The 19857-nt window shown below is 42.2% G+C and overlaps 1 protein-coding gene across 1 annotated transcript in view; it reads left to right on the forward strand.

Moving 5' to 3' along the window:
- Positions 1 to 19857, forward strand: part of CDYL2 (chromodomain Y like 2) — a 362648-nt gene that overhangs the window by 160505 nt on the left and 182286 nt on the right. Inside the window, exon 3 of the mRNA XM_069216897.1 lies at positions 15102 to 15319. Coding sequence (XP_069072998.1) covers positions 15102 to 15319 — 218 coding nt within the window. The remainder of the gene's footprint in view (positions 1 to 15101; positions 15320 to 19857) is intronic.

Here is a 19857-nt window from a genome sequence, read left to right on the forward strand (position 1 = left end):
TTTCACTTATTACTGTGTGTTATGTGCAAACGCTTGACACATTGCTTCTGAGATAAGCCTGATTGCTTGTGCCAAGCTACCAAGGGGGTGAGCAGGAGTTATCGGAGTGGGTATCTCACTTCTCCTGACTTGAATGAGGGTCCCAACTTGGACAGTGTTCAAACCGTCTGCCAACTAGGAACCCTATTTTTAACAATTATATAGATCAGGGGGGATTAAAACAATCTCTTTTTAGATCTGTTTAATATTTTCCATGAAAAGTTTGCTTTTACCCCCACCATGTTAGAATTTGCCAAATAACTTGGACACTGGATAAATATTTTTTTAAACCAGGGTGTTGAACAACAAAAATATATAAAAGTCTAGATCATACAGTAATAGTAACTACATTAATCTTGCCTCATAATGTAAGGTGAAGTCCTATCAGCCTATCACGTTTTGTTTTAATGTTTGTCATAATAACTTGAAGACTGCAGGAGGCAGTCTATGTAGGGTCTGGTAGGTTATATAAATGCCCAAGTACTTAATGCCTCAATGTGGCATTTATTGCCTTGATTCTCCACTTGACTCTTTTAACACACTCATTTAAGACCTTTTAGGAAATCCCTCTGCTTGAGTTAAATTGATTTCATAATGTGAGGATTGGCTACCTAATTCAAAAAGCACTGATACAGAGACACCACTATTTGAAAAAAGTAGAAATGCATTGTCAGTGTAGTCTAGAGTTTGCTCTAATGAAAAGGTTTTTTAAACGCTTCTGTTAGTATTTGCACCTTACTCCAATTTGCAATGTGTTGACAAGTAAAATAACATCTTCAAGAAATAAAAAAAGTGTATTATACAAATAGGACCATCTTGCTCAAAGGCCCTTTCAGCATTTAGACTTACTACTGTTTGTGCTACTTCTGAATTGCTATGCAAATCTAATATATCAAGAAGGGTGCATATATTAGTATATTTAAAACTTGCCCTAACAAAACTAGTGTGATTTTAATGCACTAACTTTGAGGCATAGTTTCCCATCTCAATTGTCTAGTACAGGTGACCTTTAAGAAGCTGCATTTAGGAAGGAAGGATGTCCATATTTAAAAATAAATGGTTCTGTCATTATCTGATGTTGGAGTTAAAGTTCTGCGGGCTGTTTCTTTGAAGGTTGAAACTGACTTCACAAAACAGTTGAGATTGCTCAAGGCCCAGTTGTAAAACTTACATTATGGTTTGGCATCCTATCTTCCTGGACAAAGTCCATATATTCAACAAATCATACAATAGCTTATACACCCAGAGAGCCTCAGACCAGTCATGGCAATGATCCTCATATGAGTAATCATCAGGTTATCAACATTGGACATGTAAGGAAACTCATGGACTGCGCATGTTGACACCCAGTGTCCGCCTTTTCAGATAAGGCCATGGCGACGTAGCAAGGGGCACTTGGCTGGTTACATGTGAACATGTGTGCGCATGCATGAACAACTGCGTAAGGGCTGCACATGGGAGACTCCTGTCGTGCACAACCTGGTAACTGCCCACAGTTAGCCTGGCACAGAGGATTGGATATTGACCTGACACAGGCCTCATGATATTAGTGTACACTCAAAAGGAAAATCAGTGTGGTTTACTGTCTTGTCTGCAGTGACTGTCCATTTTACACATATGGTGAGGACTGCCTTAAAGTGCAGCTTGACTTTGTCCTACAGAGACCAGTGACACATTGAATCAGGGCATACCCTGCTTCTGAGGAAGAAAGAGGTGTGAACGAAATCAGTTTTCTCATTGTAGCAGCAGTGTGCCAGCCCTTGCCTACTAAACAGAAGAGGGAGCCCAGAATCTGAAGCCAACACAGGAGGGGACTTCTTTGAAGATTTGGTGTGAAAGGCCCTGGCAGCGATGTGAGCGAGGGGCGGATATGAGGCTCCCAGAGCAGATGTGACTAGATGAATCCTGGGTGATGCCATTTTGAAGTATCCCATCAGGCTGTGCAGGAGGGTTGGGGTAGGGGTGGAAAGCTGATGTGGCACCCCAGGATAGGCCACAGGTGTCTCGCTTCTGAAACCTTCCACCACCACTCAAAAGGTCTTGCGTAAGGGTGAGAGCTTTCTCTCTCTCTCTCTTGGTTATGATTTTCTGCTGGTTACTGGGACTGGAGGTGCCAGCCATGGATAGCTGGAAGGAAGAATCCCCTGATGGCCATCTGGACTAAGGACTCTATTTTCAGTTGACCCTAGGACCTGTGGGTTGGTCCCCTTACACCCTTGAAGAACTGGTTAGATGAAAGGACTGGACTGCTACACGAAGGAGGAGAGAAGCCCAGAGGAAACAGAGGCTGGTGCAGGGAGCCGGTGGAACCAGCCCCCTGCAAATTTGCTGCCTTAGAGGCTAGGAGGTCCTAAGGAAAGTGCTCCAGAGGTCTAGTTCTCTGCATTTGAGGCAAAATTAGCCCAAAGGAATGCTAAACAGCCCAACAGGGCTTGAAATATCATCAGGAGAAAGCTTTGGAACTTTGACACCAGCACGATACCGGAAGGCATTGAACTCCGCTGTCAAGTGGATCTACACCCCCCCAGGGTGGGCCAGGGCCCTGGAGTTGTGCACAAAGGATTTTTTATTTTCAATTAAAAATTCTCGGAGACGTAATGCTGTTTTTATTGTATTTCAGTGAGTGAAAGTATATAAAAAGCACACAGACCCATGGGAAGTTCATTTGTAAATACTTTGTTAACATGATAATTTTGAAGGTGACTATCGACAAAGCATATGTGTTTTATTATTTTTAAAAAGTGCATTCACGCATGGTTATTTTTGATTGTTGCATTTACTCCTACAATTCTGGCTTTTCACATGTAGGTTGTTTATTCAGACTCCTTTGGGGGGCCAGAGGAAATTTCGCAATGTTTTCAAAAGGTATTTCCATCAGCCTTAGGTTTTTTAAACGCTTCTGTTAGTATTTGCACCTTACTCCAATTTGCAATGTGTTGACAAGTAAAATAACATCTTCAAGAAATAAAAAAAGTGTATTATACAAATACGACCGTCTTGCTCAAAGGCCCTTTCAGCATTTAGACTTACTACTGTTTGTGCTACTTCTGAATTGCTATGCAAATCTAATATATCAAGAAGGGTGCATATATTAGTATATTTAAAACTTGCCCTAACAAAACTAGTGTGATTTTAATGCACTAACTTTGAGGCATAGTTTCCCATCTCAATTGTCTAGTACAGGTGACCTTTAAGAAGCTGCATTTAGGAAGGAAGGATGTCCATATTTAAAAAGAAATGGTTCTGTCATTATCTGATGTTGGAGTTAAAGTTCTGCGGGCTGTTTCTTTGAAGGTTGAAACTGACTTCACAAAACAGTTGAGATTGCTCAAGGCCCAGTTGTAAAACTTACATTATGGTTTGGCATCCTATCTTCCTGGAAAAAGTCCATATATTCAACAAATCATACAATAGCTTATACACCCAGAGAGCCTCAGACCAGTCGTGGCAATGATCCTCATATGAGTAATCATCAGGTTATCAACATTGGACATGTAAGGAAACTCATGGACTGCGCATGTTGACACCCAGTGTCCGCCTTTTCAGATAAGGCCATGGCGACGCAGCAAGGGGCACTTGGCTGGTTACATGTGAACATGTGTGGGCATGCATGAACAACTGCGTAAGGGCTGCACATGGGAGACTCCTGTTGTGCACAACCTGGTAACTGCCCACAGGTAGTCTGGCACAGAGGATTGGATATTGACCTGACACAGGCCTCATGATATTAGTGTACACTCAAAAGGAAAATCAGTGTGGTTTACTGTCTTGTCTGCAGTGACTGTCCATTTTACACATATGGTGAGGACTGCCTTAAAGTGCAGCTTGACTTTGTCCTACAGAGACCAGTGACACATTGAATCAGGGCATACCCTGCTTCTGAGGAAGAAAGAGGTGTGAACGAAATCAGTTTTCTCATTGTAGCAGCAGTGTGCCAGCCCTTGCCTACTAAACAGAAGAGGGAGCCCAGAATCTGAAGCCAACACAGGAGGGGACTTCTTTGAAGATTTGGTGTGAAAGGCCCTGGCAGCGATGTGAGCGAGGGGCGGATATGAGGCTCCCAGAGCAGATGTGACTAGTGAATCCTGGGTGATGCCATTTTGAAGTATCCCATCAGGCTGTGCAGGAGGGTTGGGGTAGGGGTGGAAAGCTGATGTGGCACCCCAGGATAGGCCACAGGTGTCTCGCTTCTGAAACCTTCCACCACCACTCAAAAGGTCTTGCGTAAGGGTGAGAGCTTTCTCTCTCTCTCTCTTGGTTATGATTTTCTGCTGGTTACTGGGACTGGAGGTGCCAGCCATGGATAGCTGGAAGGAAGAATCCCCTGATGGCCATCTGGACTAAGGACTCTATTTTCAGTTGACCCTAGGACCTGTGGGTTGGTCCCCTTACACCCTTGAAGAACTGGTTAGATGAAAGGACTGGACTGCTACACGAAGGAGGAGAGAAGCCCAGAGGAAACAGAGGCTGGTGCAGGGAGCCGGTGGAACCAGCCCCCTGCAAATTTGCTGCCTTAGAGGCTAGGAGGTCCTAAGGAAAGTGCTCCAGAGGTCTAGTTCTCTGCATTTGAGGCAAAATTAGCCCAAAGGCATGCTAAACAGCCCAACAGGGCTTGAAATATCATCAGGAGAAAGCTTTGGAACTTTGACACCAGCACGATACCGGAAGGCATTGAACTCCGCTGTCAAGTGGTTCTACACCCCCCCAGGGTGGGCCAGGGCCCTGGAGTTGTGCACAAAGGATTTTTTATTTTCAATTAAAAATTCTCGGAGACGTAATGCTGTTTTTATTGTGTTTCAGTGAGTGAAAGTATATAAAAAGCACACAGACCCATGGGAAGTTCATTTGTAAATACTTTGTGCACATGATAATTTTGAAGGTGACTATCGACAAAGCATATGTGTTTTATTATTTTTAAAAAGTGCATTCACGCATGGTTATTTTTGATTGTTGCATTTACTCCTACAATTCTGGCTTTTCACATGTAGGTTGTTTATTCAGACTCCTTTGGGGGGCCAGAGGTAATTACGCAATGTTTTCAAAAGGTATTCCCATCAGCCTTATGTATATTCATAAATCACTTCATAGTATTGAGTTGTGTGTGTAATAAATGTGCCTTTTCTTTTTAAATTATTTATTAAGTATTATTATTGCGTGCCAGTGAATGGCGATTACAGGCCCACACCACCTCCCTTGAGTTGGCCTTGGACTGCTCTGCACTGCCACCCTGTGAGAGTCGAGCACTACAGTGGGGTGTTTGGTTCCCAATGGAAGGCAAATGTGGGCCCATTACTTGTGCAGGCCACACAATTAATGGCAAGTTTCATTAAATTGGTGTTCACAACGGGAAACATAGTATTCCATTCCAGTACGCATTGATAGGATTTGATAAATCCAGTTTTGCCACAAGGTCTTTGCATAAATGAGCAAATAATAGAACACAAGGCTCTGAGAGGGGTTCGAAGGTTTAGTTACGTGAACTAAATGCATGGGAAAGCAAAACCCCTGCACGTATATGTGTCATGTGGAGGTATTGTGGTTTAATGTTTAACTATGTTGTTATGACCTGTTTGCATTTACAAATGAAGTGATGGCGGAGCGGGGCTTTCAAAGAACATTTCCAGGAGATTGTTCTAGGCCACAGTGTCCCTTTCAACCCCAGCAGTACACATACACAGCCTGAAGGTCAAGCGCTATAATGGAGTGTTTGGTTCCCAGTGGAGGGTAAATGTGGACCCATTACTTGTGCAGGCCCCACAACTAATGCTTAATTTCCTTACTGTCCGCAAGTATTGGAAGTCAACGATCTTCTCTAGGTGGAATGAAATAGCACTACTTTGCGAACATTTACTAGTGGTAAAAACAAACACTGCTTCTCCCAGTACCTGGCATACCAGAACTGAAAATCATCCTTCTGGGTATTATTCAAAGTGTCATCCCTTCTCTCGCGGTCCATCAAAACAATTAAATCTTTGTTAGTTTTAGAGCGTTTCTTCTTCTCTCTTTCAAAACTTCTCTTTTTATTATAATCAGATGCTGTTCACTTATCTCTCCAAGTCACTTCACGTGTTAACTATTGGAAGCAATCAATATAGAATACTATATTCTGTGTATTTTGCTGTGAAGACAGAAATCCGGTATGAGCAAATTAATTAATGTGGTGCATTTCAAGCCCTGCTTTAAAAGAAGCGAAAAAATGTAATTATTGATTGGGAACTATTTTTCTAGATTTAGAGTGGCCCAGGTTTGAAATAACAGATAAGTCTCCTACCTTTTCAGAGCGGCTATCTTCAGTCTTCAGTGGGATATTTTATTTATAGTGTTGGAATGAATGTGCCCAGTACAGCTGGTCCATTGACTTTGTAATGGCCCCTTGCCCACCAAACACCATTTGAGTGGAGATCACCTACCCATGTAAGTTCAAACCGGTGCCAATTGATGAAGCAAGCTTGTCTTAATCTAGACACAGAGTTAGGAATAAATCCAAATCTGTGGGGAACCATGTGATCCTTATTATTTATCATAGGACATGAGCCTTTCTCTATAACCATAATAGGTAACAATCACATTCTGCCAGAGGAGTAAATGTTATGGTTATCCAGACAATTTTGTGCTAGCTACTTTGGTCCCCTACAAAGCAACATAGATATTGTGATCAAGGTCATCAGTTGGAATGTGGCAGGGCTGGCTTCTCTTATTGCCAGCCCTAACATTGAGGATTTCCTAAAAAACGCAGATATCCTGTGCTTCCAGGAAACCTTGATGAAGGAACCACAAACCATAGCTGGTTTCGTAACCACTTACACCCCTGCAAAAAAGAAAAACTTATTTGGAAGACACATGGGTGGTCTCGCAACATACGTTAAATTAGATTGAGCACTGAAACTAGCCCCTTGGGTGAAATCAACCAGTGAGGTCCACGTAATAACTACATAGGTTTTGCCCTGATTAAAAAAGTAACTCCAATTGCAATCGTAAATTTATACATAAATCCTAACTGAGAAACCAAACAAGTCAATCTTGTCTACATTAATGGAATACATATATGAGTTCCCAGAGCATGAACTTTTAATCGCTGGAGATTTCAATACCCGAAATCTTGGGCAGCGTGCGAGCCTCCCTGGAGATTCCTTGAGATCTGCCCTAGAGACCTTTTTAACAGAACTCCAACTGAGATCATCACATGCTAAAACTACGAGGCCGGGTCCACCTATTCCTACATTTAAAAACATCTCTGTACTAGACTATATTTTCTTGAGCCCGGCTTTATGGCACAGATGCCTAAACTATGAGGTGACTCAAAGACCCGAGAGTGATCACAACCCTGTCACAATAGAAATAACCCTTGAAGCAGCGAATCTGCCGTCCTATATAGCTAGCGGCCAGCAACTCGTAACTAATTTATGTCCACTGACAAAGAGAATCAAATGGAGTGAGAAGGATAAGGTAAAATACAAGCTTTGGAGAAAAGGCTTATGGATCCCCAAACTTAGAAGGAGAGATTAGTACTATTGGTAAACAGTGGGCACATATGATAAAGAATTTACATTCCCCATTAAGCAGCCCAGTGTAACAAGTGCCCACAGACAAAAAAAGACAAAAGGCATGGTTGTCCATCACAACAAGGGAACATTTACAGAGCAAACGAAAGTGTAGGCAGCTAGAAAAAAGATACAGAAGGAATAAATCCTTGGCAGTAGAAATTCTCAGGAGAAAAGCGAGGAAAGATCTCAAGGGAAAGGTATTGAAACTGAAGCAGAAGGAGATGAAAGAACGCTGGATTCACCTACAAGCTTTGTTGACCCCTTATAAAAGCAGAGAGTTTTGGGATTATATAAAGACACTAGAACATGGGCCTAGGAAGTAAGGCTAACACAATAGCTGCCATTGTCTGGGGAAAAGCACGTGGGCTCCCTTTGTGTCGATTCAAGACGCACTGAAGCCCAGGGCACCACGGGGAGGCAATTTGATCTTGATGACCTAGAAAATACTTACTTAATGGTCAGCTGAATCAACTAAAATGGTCCTAAGCAGCATTAGGCGGGATGGAGCTCCAGGCCCAAACGGCCTACCCAGGAGCATATTTGAGGATGATCAAGACTTCTGGGCTGCCCCCTTGACCACTCTTTTTAACAACTGCCTACGTCAATCAGACATTCCAGGTACCCTGAAAGGCTCGATATTGCATCCAATTTTTAAAGAAGGAGATTCCACTCTCCTGGGAAGTTACAGGCTAATAGCTCTATTGGATGTGGATGGCAAGGCCTATGCAAGGGTCCTGCTTCAAGCACTGGAACATTGGATTACAGAAAATAACATTATACTAACGTATCAAACAGGATATAGACCATGTTCATTTGGCACTTACATATTTAGGACAGAAAACCTTTGAAACCAGCTGCTCAACCTCTCTTTGAATGTTTCATCGACTACAGTGCGGCTTTTGACGGCGTAATACACCATATACTCTGGAAGAAGCTGGTTACTTGGGAGATACCAGAGAATTTATTGGTGGCAATAATGCCACTTTACTCTGACACATGGGTAAGAGTAAAGATTTCGAACACGCATGTGACTAAAATAATATATACTAATAAAGGCCTAAAACAAGATTGTCATTGCTCCCACCCTTTTCAATCTGTACACGGCCGACCTAGGTAAGGATCTACTCAGAGGAAATACATTCCCCCCGAAACTGGGAAAGACAGGCCTTCCCATAATCCAATACGTGGATGACTTAGTCCTGCTTGCCCAGACTCAATTAGGCCTGAAAAGGGGCCTGGCCATCCTGCATGACTATAATGAAAAAAACGCACGGAAGATTAATGCAGCAAAAACCAAGGTTCTGGTGTTTTGGATGCCAGTCGTAGAAATATCCAAGAGCGTGCAAGCTTGGTGCACTACGAATAGACACAGAAGAAAAATACCAGTACCTCGGAGTGTGGCTATCCAATGCCAGTAAAATAGCACATTAGACAACAGCACTAAGAATTAAGGCAGAGAGAACAACCTATGCGTTAGCTAAACTCTATCACCGGCTCCAAGCACCTACATCCAAAGCAATCAGGAGAGTTATTAAAGAAAAACTTCTACCCACCATTACTTACGGCCAGTTAGCATACCCCGGCAGGATAACAAAAACCCTGGAGAAATGTCAAATGAGAGCATACAAAAGGATTTTTCAAATCTCTAAATCCACCAGACATGCAGGGATACATCTAGAATTTAACATAACAAGTATGGACATAAATTGCAAAATGGACATAATTAATTTATTTCATGGTGTCTCTATGGCCAATACCAACAGCTTGAGGGGCTCGCTGAAAGTAATCTTTGAAGATGTTTCCAGTAGCTGGGCCATATATCTCAGGCAGGCTGAAGAATTTTTTGACCTAGACCCAACGTATTCATCAGATCCCCTAATATCGAAGGCCCTCCTGAAAAAGAAATTGAAAGATCATGGCATGCAAATCTCCAGAGAATAGGAAATTGCCATAATCGGGGTTATTAGGGTGGTAGAGGAGCTAGCCGAGTCGTACAGCATTGCCAATCTCCTGGCGTATATAAAAGCAGCCCTGAGAGCTCGAACTTTTCAGAGGATTTTACATATGCAACTCCTAACATTACCGGCTTGGGAATTTAGATGCAGTTGGAAATCAATGTGGGGTCTTTCTCAGGAATTTATTTTATGCAGCTATCACATTGAATCCATTTGTCACTTAATATGCTGCTGCCCGGGTCTGGCCTCAGAGAGACGCTGACTTTTAAAATCTCTTTTTCTGATACACGGCCTAATGACATGTAAAGAAGCTGTTAAATGCATATTTACTGCTGAAACTCCTAAGGAGCTGGTCAGTTTCTGGAAATTTTTCAACATCATGAGGAAACATGTACTGCTAGCACATGCCCATCAACGTACAAATATTAAAAAGGGCGAGGCAGCACTTAAAGTAACGCTGTTAACTAAGTGACTGATGCACCTACCTAGATGGTGACTTTGAGCAGTTTCAAAGGACAACTGCTCGCTGCACTAGCACTCACATATGAGACCTTGAAAGTCCGCAAATTGCCACAAGGGGTAGGAGTTGAAGGGAGGAGGATAATGCATTGTAGAGCACCTGTATCCCCACCTTAAAGCCTTTAGAGAATGTTTATGTTCTTTGTTACATATTTTTCTTAATTTATACTTTTTAGTATTTTAGTACACTGCTTTTGGGTAACAATTTTTTGTATGCTTGTAACAATCAAGTTCTATTTATGTCTCATAGGCTTTGTATGCTCCATACATATATCAGTTTCTGCCATAACCCCCTCTAATAAGCTTCTGCAGTGCACCCTGATTGCACAATTTCAGTAGACTCCAGGAATCTTTAGGTAATGAGTTATTAACATGCATCTCAAGGAGTCGGTATGATATATTTTTTAAAGATGATCTCCACACCAAATAGCATTTTATAACAATAACCAGGTTTTATGATTTAAGTTTACTACAGTCTAAGAGAACTTTAGGTATTGGCGCGACGATAGATGTTGTGAAGGATATGGCTTTTATGATGAAGTGCAATTTTAATTTTGGCGTTGTTTTAATTACTTTTAATTATTGTGCTTTGCAAAGTTTTTTAATAATCATGGAAATAAAGATTATTCATTCATTCATCCATTCATCTCCCTCAAATGCAAGGCTGATTCAGGGCCTGTTAAAGAAATCTAATTAGATATGGGATTCTGAATAAACTGGAACAAGCGTGAAGTTCTCAGCTTACCTCTTATCATAACTAGGAGACATGTCCAGAAAAACTCATTCAATTAGGTTGCCTAAAACCTTAATAATGTAGGAAAAACTTATCAGCGATTTATCAAAGATTTGGAATATATGGAAGATATGCCCCTTCACATCTGTCTGACAATGTGCTAACCGGCTTTTTCAGATTAAGTTAATTTCAATTTATGACACGCATTGTCTTAACCTTTGTCTAAAACTTTGTTTGGGAGCTGCAAATTGTCACAATTCTAACTTTTAGGAGTCATCTGATATAAATGTGTTTTTCTCACTTATTTAGAGTTGAAAACAATAATACATTGATATACAAAAGCACACATTATTTGCTTAGAATCACTTAGAATCAGCCTCTGAAAAATAGAATCATTTCTGTATGATTTATCAATCCTGTGATATTCTTAGAGCCTATACACATTACTGTTTACTAGGAACACAGTATCAACACTGTGGTTGTTTCCCCGTCTATGTCAACATCTCTGGAGAGGTTCTAACTAGATATATTCTTAGTTTAGGAGAATAAAATCAAACCTAAATTCCCTATTTATTTCCAATGTATATTTTGTTTTTTAAAACGACCCTTTATTCATTGTGTGTGATTCAGTATGGTGCTTTATAGGTCATCCTGGTAATTACATTTTTGCAACACCAGGAAATCTCTTTGGAGCTAGAAGTAATGATGTCAGTATATGTATGGCACAATTATCACTCTAATGTTATCACTGAAATTAAAGCGTTATGCCTCAAAGTAAACACCAGAAAGATCCAGTGCATGATTATTTGTGGACTGTGACACTCTACTTTGAATTCTGGTGGCATCTCAAGCGTGTCTCCCCTGTACCCTACTGCCTCATGATGAATAAAAATTGTTTGATCTTCAGTGAGACTTTTTCACCACATTAATGTCTCAAAACGTGTTGTTTCTTCTGTCGAGATGCTCCAGAAAACTACCATACGTCCTCTTGATTGCAGCAAATCTGTGGCCTAATATACCAGTCATTTTTGCCTGGTCTGTGGCAAACTCATTTATTTAGGTCTTTCTCACTACTTAGTTTGTAATAATTCAATAGTAATTAAATGTGTTACAGGAAAGCCTCTTATAAGATTTGTACTTGTATCCTTGTGAAGCCTAAAACAGTTGCTTTTGTAAATGATTTACATACGTTTTAATGATGTGCCTCTTTCCATTTGTTATGTTAGTATAAAAACCTTAAAATCAATGTTCATGGTAATTTTAATTTTGAGACCATGTTGTATTTCGTATGAAAATCTGCTACACGAATCCTTTATTCTTTGTTGTGAAAATTGCTTTTGATTTCACAACATTCGAGATACTCCTCTTAAAATCATTGTTGTGTGTTCCTGATAAGCCAGCAATTTTATGGTTCATCTCAGACTATTGTTGGGCTGAGGAAGGGGAGGCATTTGCAAAATGTATTTTAACAAAATATTTTGCAATTTGACTGACTGAATGGATGTTAGTTGATATGGTAAAGAAACTTGCATCTGTTATGTGTAGATTTATATATACTTCACCTTCTATACCTTACTCTGCTAAAAACAAAATTACTGCATCAGGCAACTTTAATCTTATGTTCTAAAGGTATCAATGAAAAGGCTTTGAATGAAAGTTAATTTAGCATAGAAATTGATACGTGCACTATTCAACATTTGTAAGTCCATGTTGAATATCTGATTTACGGCCTACTATTTCTGAAAAGCGTCTTTCCTTTCTTTACCCTTTTTGTCCACCTTCATCTTTTTTCCTGGCCCATTGGCCTTGTTTTTATCCTGGTTTTTATGTCTAACACATATCTGTCATCAAAGAAGGTATCCTGGCACTGAGTAAAATGAAGGGGAGATCACATTATGAGCACAAGAACAAGAATCATGCAAATAATGTGGTTTATAGTAGGTTCATAAATTAAAAGTAATTGTCAGCAGTCTTAAGGGAACTAGGAAGAGAGTTCCAGTGTTTTGCTTCCAGCAGCCGGAAGGAGCATCCGTCCCAATACCTTTCTTAAAGGAAGGGGCACTTTCATTGCTAGAAAAAGCTGAATGACACCGTGTGTTGGGAAAGTGCCTTTGGAATTTATGCTGCAAACAGGAGGGACCTGAGTTAGTCGTTGCTCAATGAGTGAGGAATAATACAGTTTTAAATAAAATATATTTCTTTCTCTAGAGGTAGCCAGTGCAGTTGGGGTCTGTAGGGGGACTGACCTGCAACCACCGACCTAGGCCAAAAATTTAGCTGTATTCTGTACAGATTGTAACTTGCAAGGACATTTTTTGGGCATCAATACAGGAGTTTTAAGTCTCGAGTTAATCAGTCTTGAACGTCTAGTGTCACATTCTAATGGCAAGGGAGGAGACATTTTCTTAAGCATTTTTGAAAATCAAAACGTAGCAATTGTCTTGTTGTCTTGAGTAGTCAAGCTGAGCCCACTTTTAGGTGAAAACCAAGGTTTCTTACTGAAACTTTCTGAAATGGTGGGGTACCCCGATCAGAAGGCCACCAATTGTCAGACCAAATACATTTTCAGTGTTCAAATATTAACACATTGTCTTTGTTTATATTTAATTTTAGAGTGTTACAGTCCATCTATATGGCCATGGGCGATTGACACTTTTTAAAATATGATTGGTGTTCGGGGGACACTAATCAGATGATTAACTGCATATCCTTGTCACACATCCTGGAGAAATGGGCAAAAAACATATATGCTAAACCAAGGGTTAGCAGTGTGGGACTCAAGGAACAACCTTGCCTTACTCCAATGTTCACTGTTTTATCTTCAGATACTGGATGTTAATCACGTGTGTCCTATTCAGTAAATATTTTTGAAGGGTTTGCAAAAAGTTAACAAACACCTGGTTTTGAACTGTCAGTGGGCCCACATTTAAAACATAAACAGTATTCTATTAGATGAAAAAGCATCCAGTTTGGGCTGGGCTCACAGACACAGAGGCTGGGTTTGCAGCGTCATCAACGGTTTTGCAGATCCAGCTTTATGGTCTGTGGACAAGGAATTGTAGTCCCAGTTTGATCCCATTGCGTAGTTCTAGTTCCATGGAACCAGATCAAGCAAACCCTGAGCAAGGACGTTTGGACCTTTTTGGTCTTTTTCTGGGCTCACAACTCCGACATGTGGATCCATGAACTCCGAGGACTTATGGGGCATGTTTGGGTCTTGTGCTTAGTTCACAAAAGAAGTAATCTGTGGGATAGGTAGCTGTAAGAGGGGATTTTATCAGCCAAGAAATGTTTAATGAAAATGTAACTACTGAAAATAGTAAGTAAAATACTGATTTTTTTTCTATTTCTTTATCAGACAAGTGAGCGATATTTGACTATGTAGTTAAGTATGTAGCGTGAAAAAACACCCTTTGCCTTCATAAAAAAACATATTTCATCTCTAGAAGGACAAGATTGTTGAAACCTTTTTTTTCAAGATGCTGCTAACAATGGCACTAATTGGAATTAGAAGTTTAGTTTTTTTTTTTTTTTTTTACCTCCCCTGCATAATTTGTTTGTAAAACAATGGGCGATGGTTTGGGCCAGTGGAGATATGGAATTTTATAGCTGCAGCATTTACTCCATAGTACTATGTTTACCACACTTGCCACATAACTTGCTAATGTCAACAAAAAATACTGTTCACTCAAATAGGTCAAAATATTACTGCCAAAGAACGTGCTGCATAACAGAACATAGGAATAAAATATTGGGTAGCCAGGAAAAACAAATAGGCGCTACATTCTACGTGCAATTCTGTTAAAACTTCACAAGTAATACACGTGCTTAAAGAGGGCGACGAGGGTCAACCACACATCTTCTGGACCCAAGTGGGTACTAAAAACGGAATCCGTGCCCTCCTGCTCGAGGGCTTTTAGTTACAAAGGAGTACATAGTTAATTGTTGCGGCATAATTTAGATGACCTTGATTTCATAAATTGGTGATCTGTTGCCCTATAATCCTATTGCTCTTGACAACGGTAAAGCTCTGGAGAGTGTGTGGGGGCCGTCTATATTGAGATGAAACAGATATTTAAATGGAGTGTGAAACATTTCACATGATTTTGTGCAACTGCATTTTTTGCAATAGAAGCAACCTAACATATTGTCTGTTTGTGTTTAAACATAAATATATACTTATATTTAAATGCCAGTGTAAAGAGTGTAATCTGCTATTTATTTATTGGTGCTTTATCGTTCACGTTTCGCTAAATGTCGGCATTTCTGTATACTTCATTTATTCATATTTTTTCCTTTGTTTATTTATAGGTTCCACACTATCAAATGGTGGGATACTCCCAAACGGCCATGTCAAAAGAAAACTCGAATCTGAGAAAGATTATGTTTTTGATAAAAGACTAAGGTACAGTGTTCGTCAAAACGAAAGCAACTGCCGCTTCAGAGATATTGTGGTGAGGAAGGAAGATGGTTTTACTCATATCCTGCTGTCTAGTCAGACATCAGACAACAATGCATTAACACCAGAGGTAAGCCTGCAACAGAGTAAAATTACTACCAGCTCCTAACGTTTCCGGTTTCCCAAACCTCCGAGCCTTAGGTGAATGATTTGAGTTAACGTGGGGACCATTTATGTTTTTAAAACATTAAAGCCCCATTCTTAAAGGGTTATCATGAGTTGAACGGTAATGAGAGTATACATCTGAAGTAGGATTGCAGTCTCCCTTATGATTGACCTCATAACTGAGAAGGTTTTACAACTAGTTATCGTATCATACGAGTCTTATCATACGAGGCGTATCCACGCTCTTTTGTGCCTGTTGATCTTTAAAAACTCCTTATTACTGGCCCCTGGTATTTGCTTAGCTTCAGGCATCAATACTAAGATTTCTTTTTATTTGAAACGTTGAAAACTGATAGAAATTCAAGGTTAGGCTGACTGTAGTGGTGTAACAAAGACCCCCAAGGTGGCAAAGGACCCCAAGCTCCAGGCGGACCACGCAGTAAAGCACACTGGCCTCCGAGCTCCTGAGTGAGTTCGGAGGGGAGGGTGTTCGGGGCTCCATGTACTTTGCTTGAGGGGGGGCGCAGGTGGTACTCACGTTTCGATAGGCCACTGGTTAACTGAAGAAGGATATTGTGGACAACATTTTATTTAGATATAACAGGAGAAAGGATAAACCCTTGTTTTATTAAAATATAATCGTATGTCTGTTTTTTGGCATGAAAATGTTGCTCTAGTATTGTGTCATTTACACACACATATTTGTCTTTGACATTTTTGAGTATTTCATCACTGAATGTGCTACATTTTTTAAATATTGAGTGAATGTTAATTTTGCTTAAGGTATTAAGGTAGAGTATATCTCTTTTTTTTTTATTTGAGAAACCAAAATATCGTAGGATAAGTGTTGAGCTCCGACTTACTGCCTATTTCTTATTGTTTTCATTATCCTCTTGCAGTCATTTAGCATATGGCTCTCTATATGAATGTGAGAACTACAGTTTTCCCAGTAAACTAGCACAAATAATGTCTGTCCTTTTTTTGGCCTCTGTTTTATTCTGCTCCCTGTGCATCTTGATAAAAAATTTAAGTATTCCCAATGTCCCTGAAGTGGTATGGGTGTGCACCTCAAAATCAACATTTAGGCCTTCATTACACAACTCTGGCGGTAAATCCCATTTACCGCCGTGCTGACAGCCGCCAAGATACTGCGGCTGCGGCAGTAATCCGCCACGGGTATTATGACCCACACAGTGAATACCGCCACAATAAGGACACCCACACAAGTCCGCCACACCAAAGGTCAGTGATAAACTGGTGATAGCAAAACCCACACGGTTACGCCAACAGGAATACGCCCACAGTATCACAACCCACGAATCAACACTGCATTCTTTCAACTGCGGTAAACTATTGGCGGTTCACACTGCAGCACTCCAAATACACACACACTTATAAAACTACACCACATTGGACAAGTCAAACTACACACACCTGACACACATACACACACCACACCCACACACTCACAACACTATAAAATACGCACACACATTACCCACAACCCTTTCAACAACAAAAAAAGAGACCAAGCACAGAGAGAAAAGCAAAGAGCACACACCCAACAGAGGCACAGAACACCATCACACATACACCATCCACGCACATTACAGTATACATCCCAACACATCACCACACATATCACTCACAGCACATCCATGGCACCTCAAAGACACCCCAGGTTTTCTGAGGAGGAACTAAGGGTAATGGTGGAGGAAATAATCCGGGTAGAGAGACAGTTATTTAGATCACAGGTGCAGCAGACGTCCATTGCACGGAAGGGTGGAGCTATGGTGGAGAAATGTGGACAGAGTCAACGCCGTGGGACAGCATCCAAGTACCAGGGATGACATCAGGAAGAGGTGGAACGACCTACGGGGGAAGGTGCGTTCCATGGTTTCAAGACACCAGATTGCTGCACAGAGGACTGGCGGTGGACCCCCACCTCCTCCCCCACAATTAACAACATGGGAGGAGCAAGTCTTGGCGATCATGCATCCTGAGGGCCTGGCAGGAGTAGCAGGAGGACTGGACTCTGGTCAGTCAAAACTTTACTACTTTCACACCCCCTACCTGCATGCCATCACATATTCCCACCCGTACCCTCACTCCCATCACTCCATCACCTAACATCTACCCCACCATAAGAACCCACACATCCCAATACCAAGCCCTGCATGCAACACCAATGCATGGACACCCATCACCACAGCATGCCCGATAGAGGGACTCACCCAGCACACACAATCTTCAATGACACAAGGCCAATGCAACAGGGAAACCACTATTATATAAGGGAAACACACCCATTGCACAAGATGGCATACACAGACACAATAACAATGCATTTGCATCCCAACAAGACCCCTACCCAACGTCACCAGAGAGGAGGTGCCAGCTACATCCAGTCCCCTCACAGAAGAGGCCCACAGTGATGACAGCAGCTCTGCACGCCTGGATCACAGTAACCAACCTGGCCCATCAGGGACCTCTAGACAGTCGGTTACCCTGCCACACTCCCAACCCACCACAGAGCCTCTCCCCTTAGGCATCACCACCACAGCACCCACCCAGCGGGCCCATGCCACTGTCCCCAGGACACGTCAATCAGCAGTGTGTCCACCACCACAGGGCCCCCAGGCAACCTCACAAACACAGGACGTTCAGGGACCTGGGGTCAGTGGGCACACGTTTCAGAAGGCAGAGGCACAGGACAACAGGGAAACTGGGAGGACTGCTGTGCGACAGGGGGAGGACAGGCCAAGGGAACCGACCCTCCACGAGGCATTTTCAAACATCATAGGAGCATACCACCATTCCCAGGAGACCATGGGCACGGTACTGGCCAAGTTGCAGGAGACCCAGCGGCTGCAGGAGGGACAGTACCTGGGGATCAGGGAGGACCTCACAAAAATCTACACCATCCTGGTCACCATAGCAGGGGTGCTGGCAGACATGGGCCACACCATGAGGGAGGCAGTGGCACAACAAAGGGCCCCTGACACTAGCCAAACCGAAGAACAGCCCTCCACCTCCACCGGCGCTAGTGGACAGGAGGCCCCGCCACAGGACCAACAGGCCATCAGCACCCCACCCCCTGCAGAAAGAGAACCACCCAGCAAACGGTCCCTGCGATCCATGCAGAAGACAGAGAACATTGCCAAGACCCCTGCCAGGAAATAGGACTCTCCTAATTGTCACCCTTCTGTCCCACTATGTCACCCTGTCCAGCTTGCACTACCATTACTCGCCATCCTATGCCCCATTGGACAATGCACCTGTGATACCAAGAAATTGGACTCTACCATGGACCTTCCTCCACCATCACCCCAGCCCCTTGCACGTACCCCCATACTATTTAGCACAAAAAATAAACACCTTTGAAATATAAACCATACTGGAGTCAGTGTAGTGATTCGAAAGATGTATTTTTACAACATTCTCAAAGCATTGCAATGTTAATTGAATAATAGCAATGTATGACAGTTGGTGGCCAGCAGTACATATAGCAGAAGCCAGAATGGGGTACACAGATCTGAAAAAGGGAACCCAGAGGGAACGGTCATTGGTCATACACAGAGGGTGAGAGGCTGCCATGTACAATGCCCTAAAGTATACTGAAACGTGAGGAGGAGTTACAGTCTCTTACCTGTGTGTCACTGGAAATACTGCTGGATAATGTTTGTTTTGTTGTCCACATCTTCTTCATCTGCCTCCTAGTCCTCACTGTCCACAGGCTCCACCGCTGCCACAAGATCATCACCAGGCTCATCGCCCAGCAGGAAAGGCACCTGGTGTCTCAATGGCGGGTTGTGCAACATACAGCATGCCACGATGATCTGGCACACCTTCTTGGTTGAGTAGTACAGGGATCCACCTGTCAGATGGAGACACCGGAACCTGGCCTTCAGGAGGCCCAAGGTCCTTTCAGTAATCCTCCTTGTTCGCCCATGTGCCTCATTGTAACGTTCCTCTGCCCTTGTCCTGGGATTCCTCACTGGGGTCAGTAGCCATGACAGTTTGGGATAACCAGAGTCACCTGTAAATATCGAGGGACAATTGTGAGACACACACTAACCCTTAGGGACAACCCCATACCCAGACACCTACATAAACTGTGTGGGGACCTTGGGCTCACCTATTAGCCACACCCGGTGCCTCTGAAGTTGGCCCATCACATAAGGGATGCTGATATCCCTCAAGATATAGGCGTCATGCACAGAGCTAGGATATTTGGCATTCACATGGGAGATGTACTGGTCCGCCAAACACACCATCTGCACATTAATCGAATGATAGCTTTTTCTATTCCTGTAGACCTCTTCTTTTCTGTGGGGGGGACAAATTCCACATGTGTACCATCAATGGCACCAATGATGTTAGGGATATGTCCCAGGGCATAGAAGTCAGCTTTCACTGTGGCCAAGTCCTCCACCTGGGGGAACACGATGTAGCTGCGCATGTGTTTCAGCAGGGCAGACAACACTCTGGTCAACACGTTAG

This window comes from Pleurodeles waltl, chromosome 12 (genome assembly GCF_031143425.1).
Source record: "Pleurodeles waltl isolate 20211129_DDA chromosome 12, aPleWal1.hap1.20221129, whole genome shotgun sequence".
NCBI lineage: Eukaryota > Metazoa > Chordata > Amphibia > Caudata > Salamandridae > Pleurodeles > Pleurodeles waltl.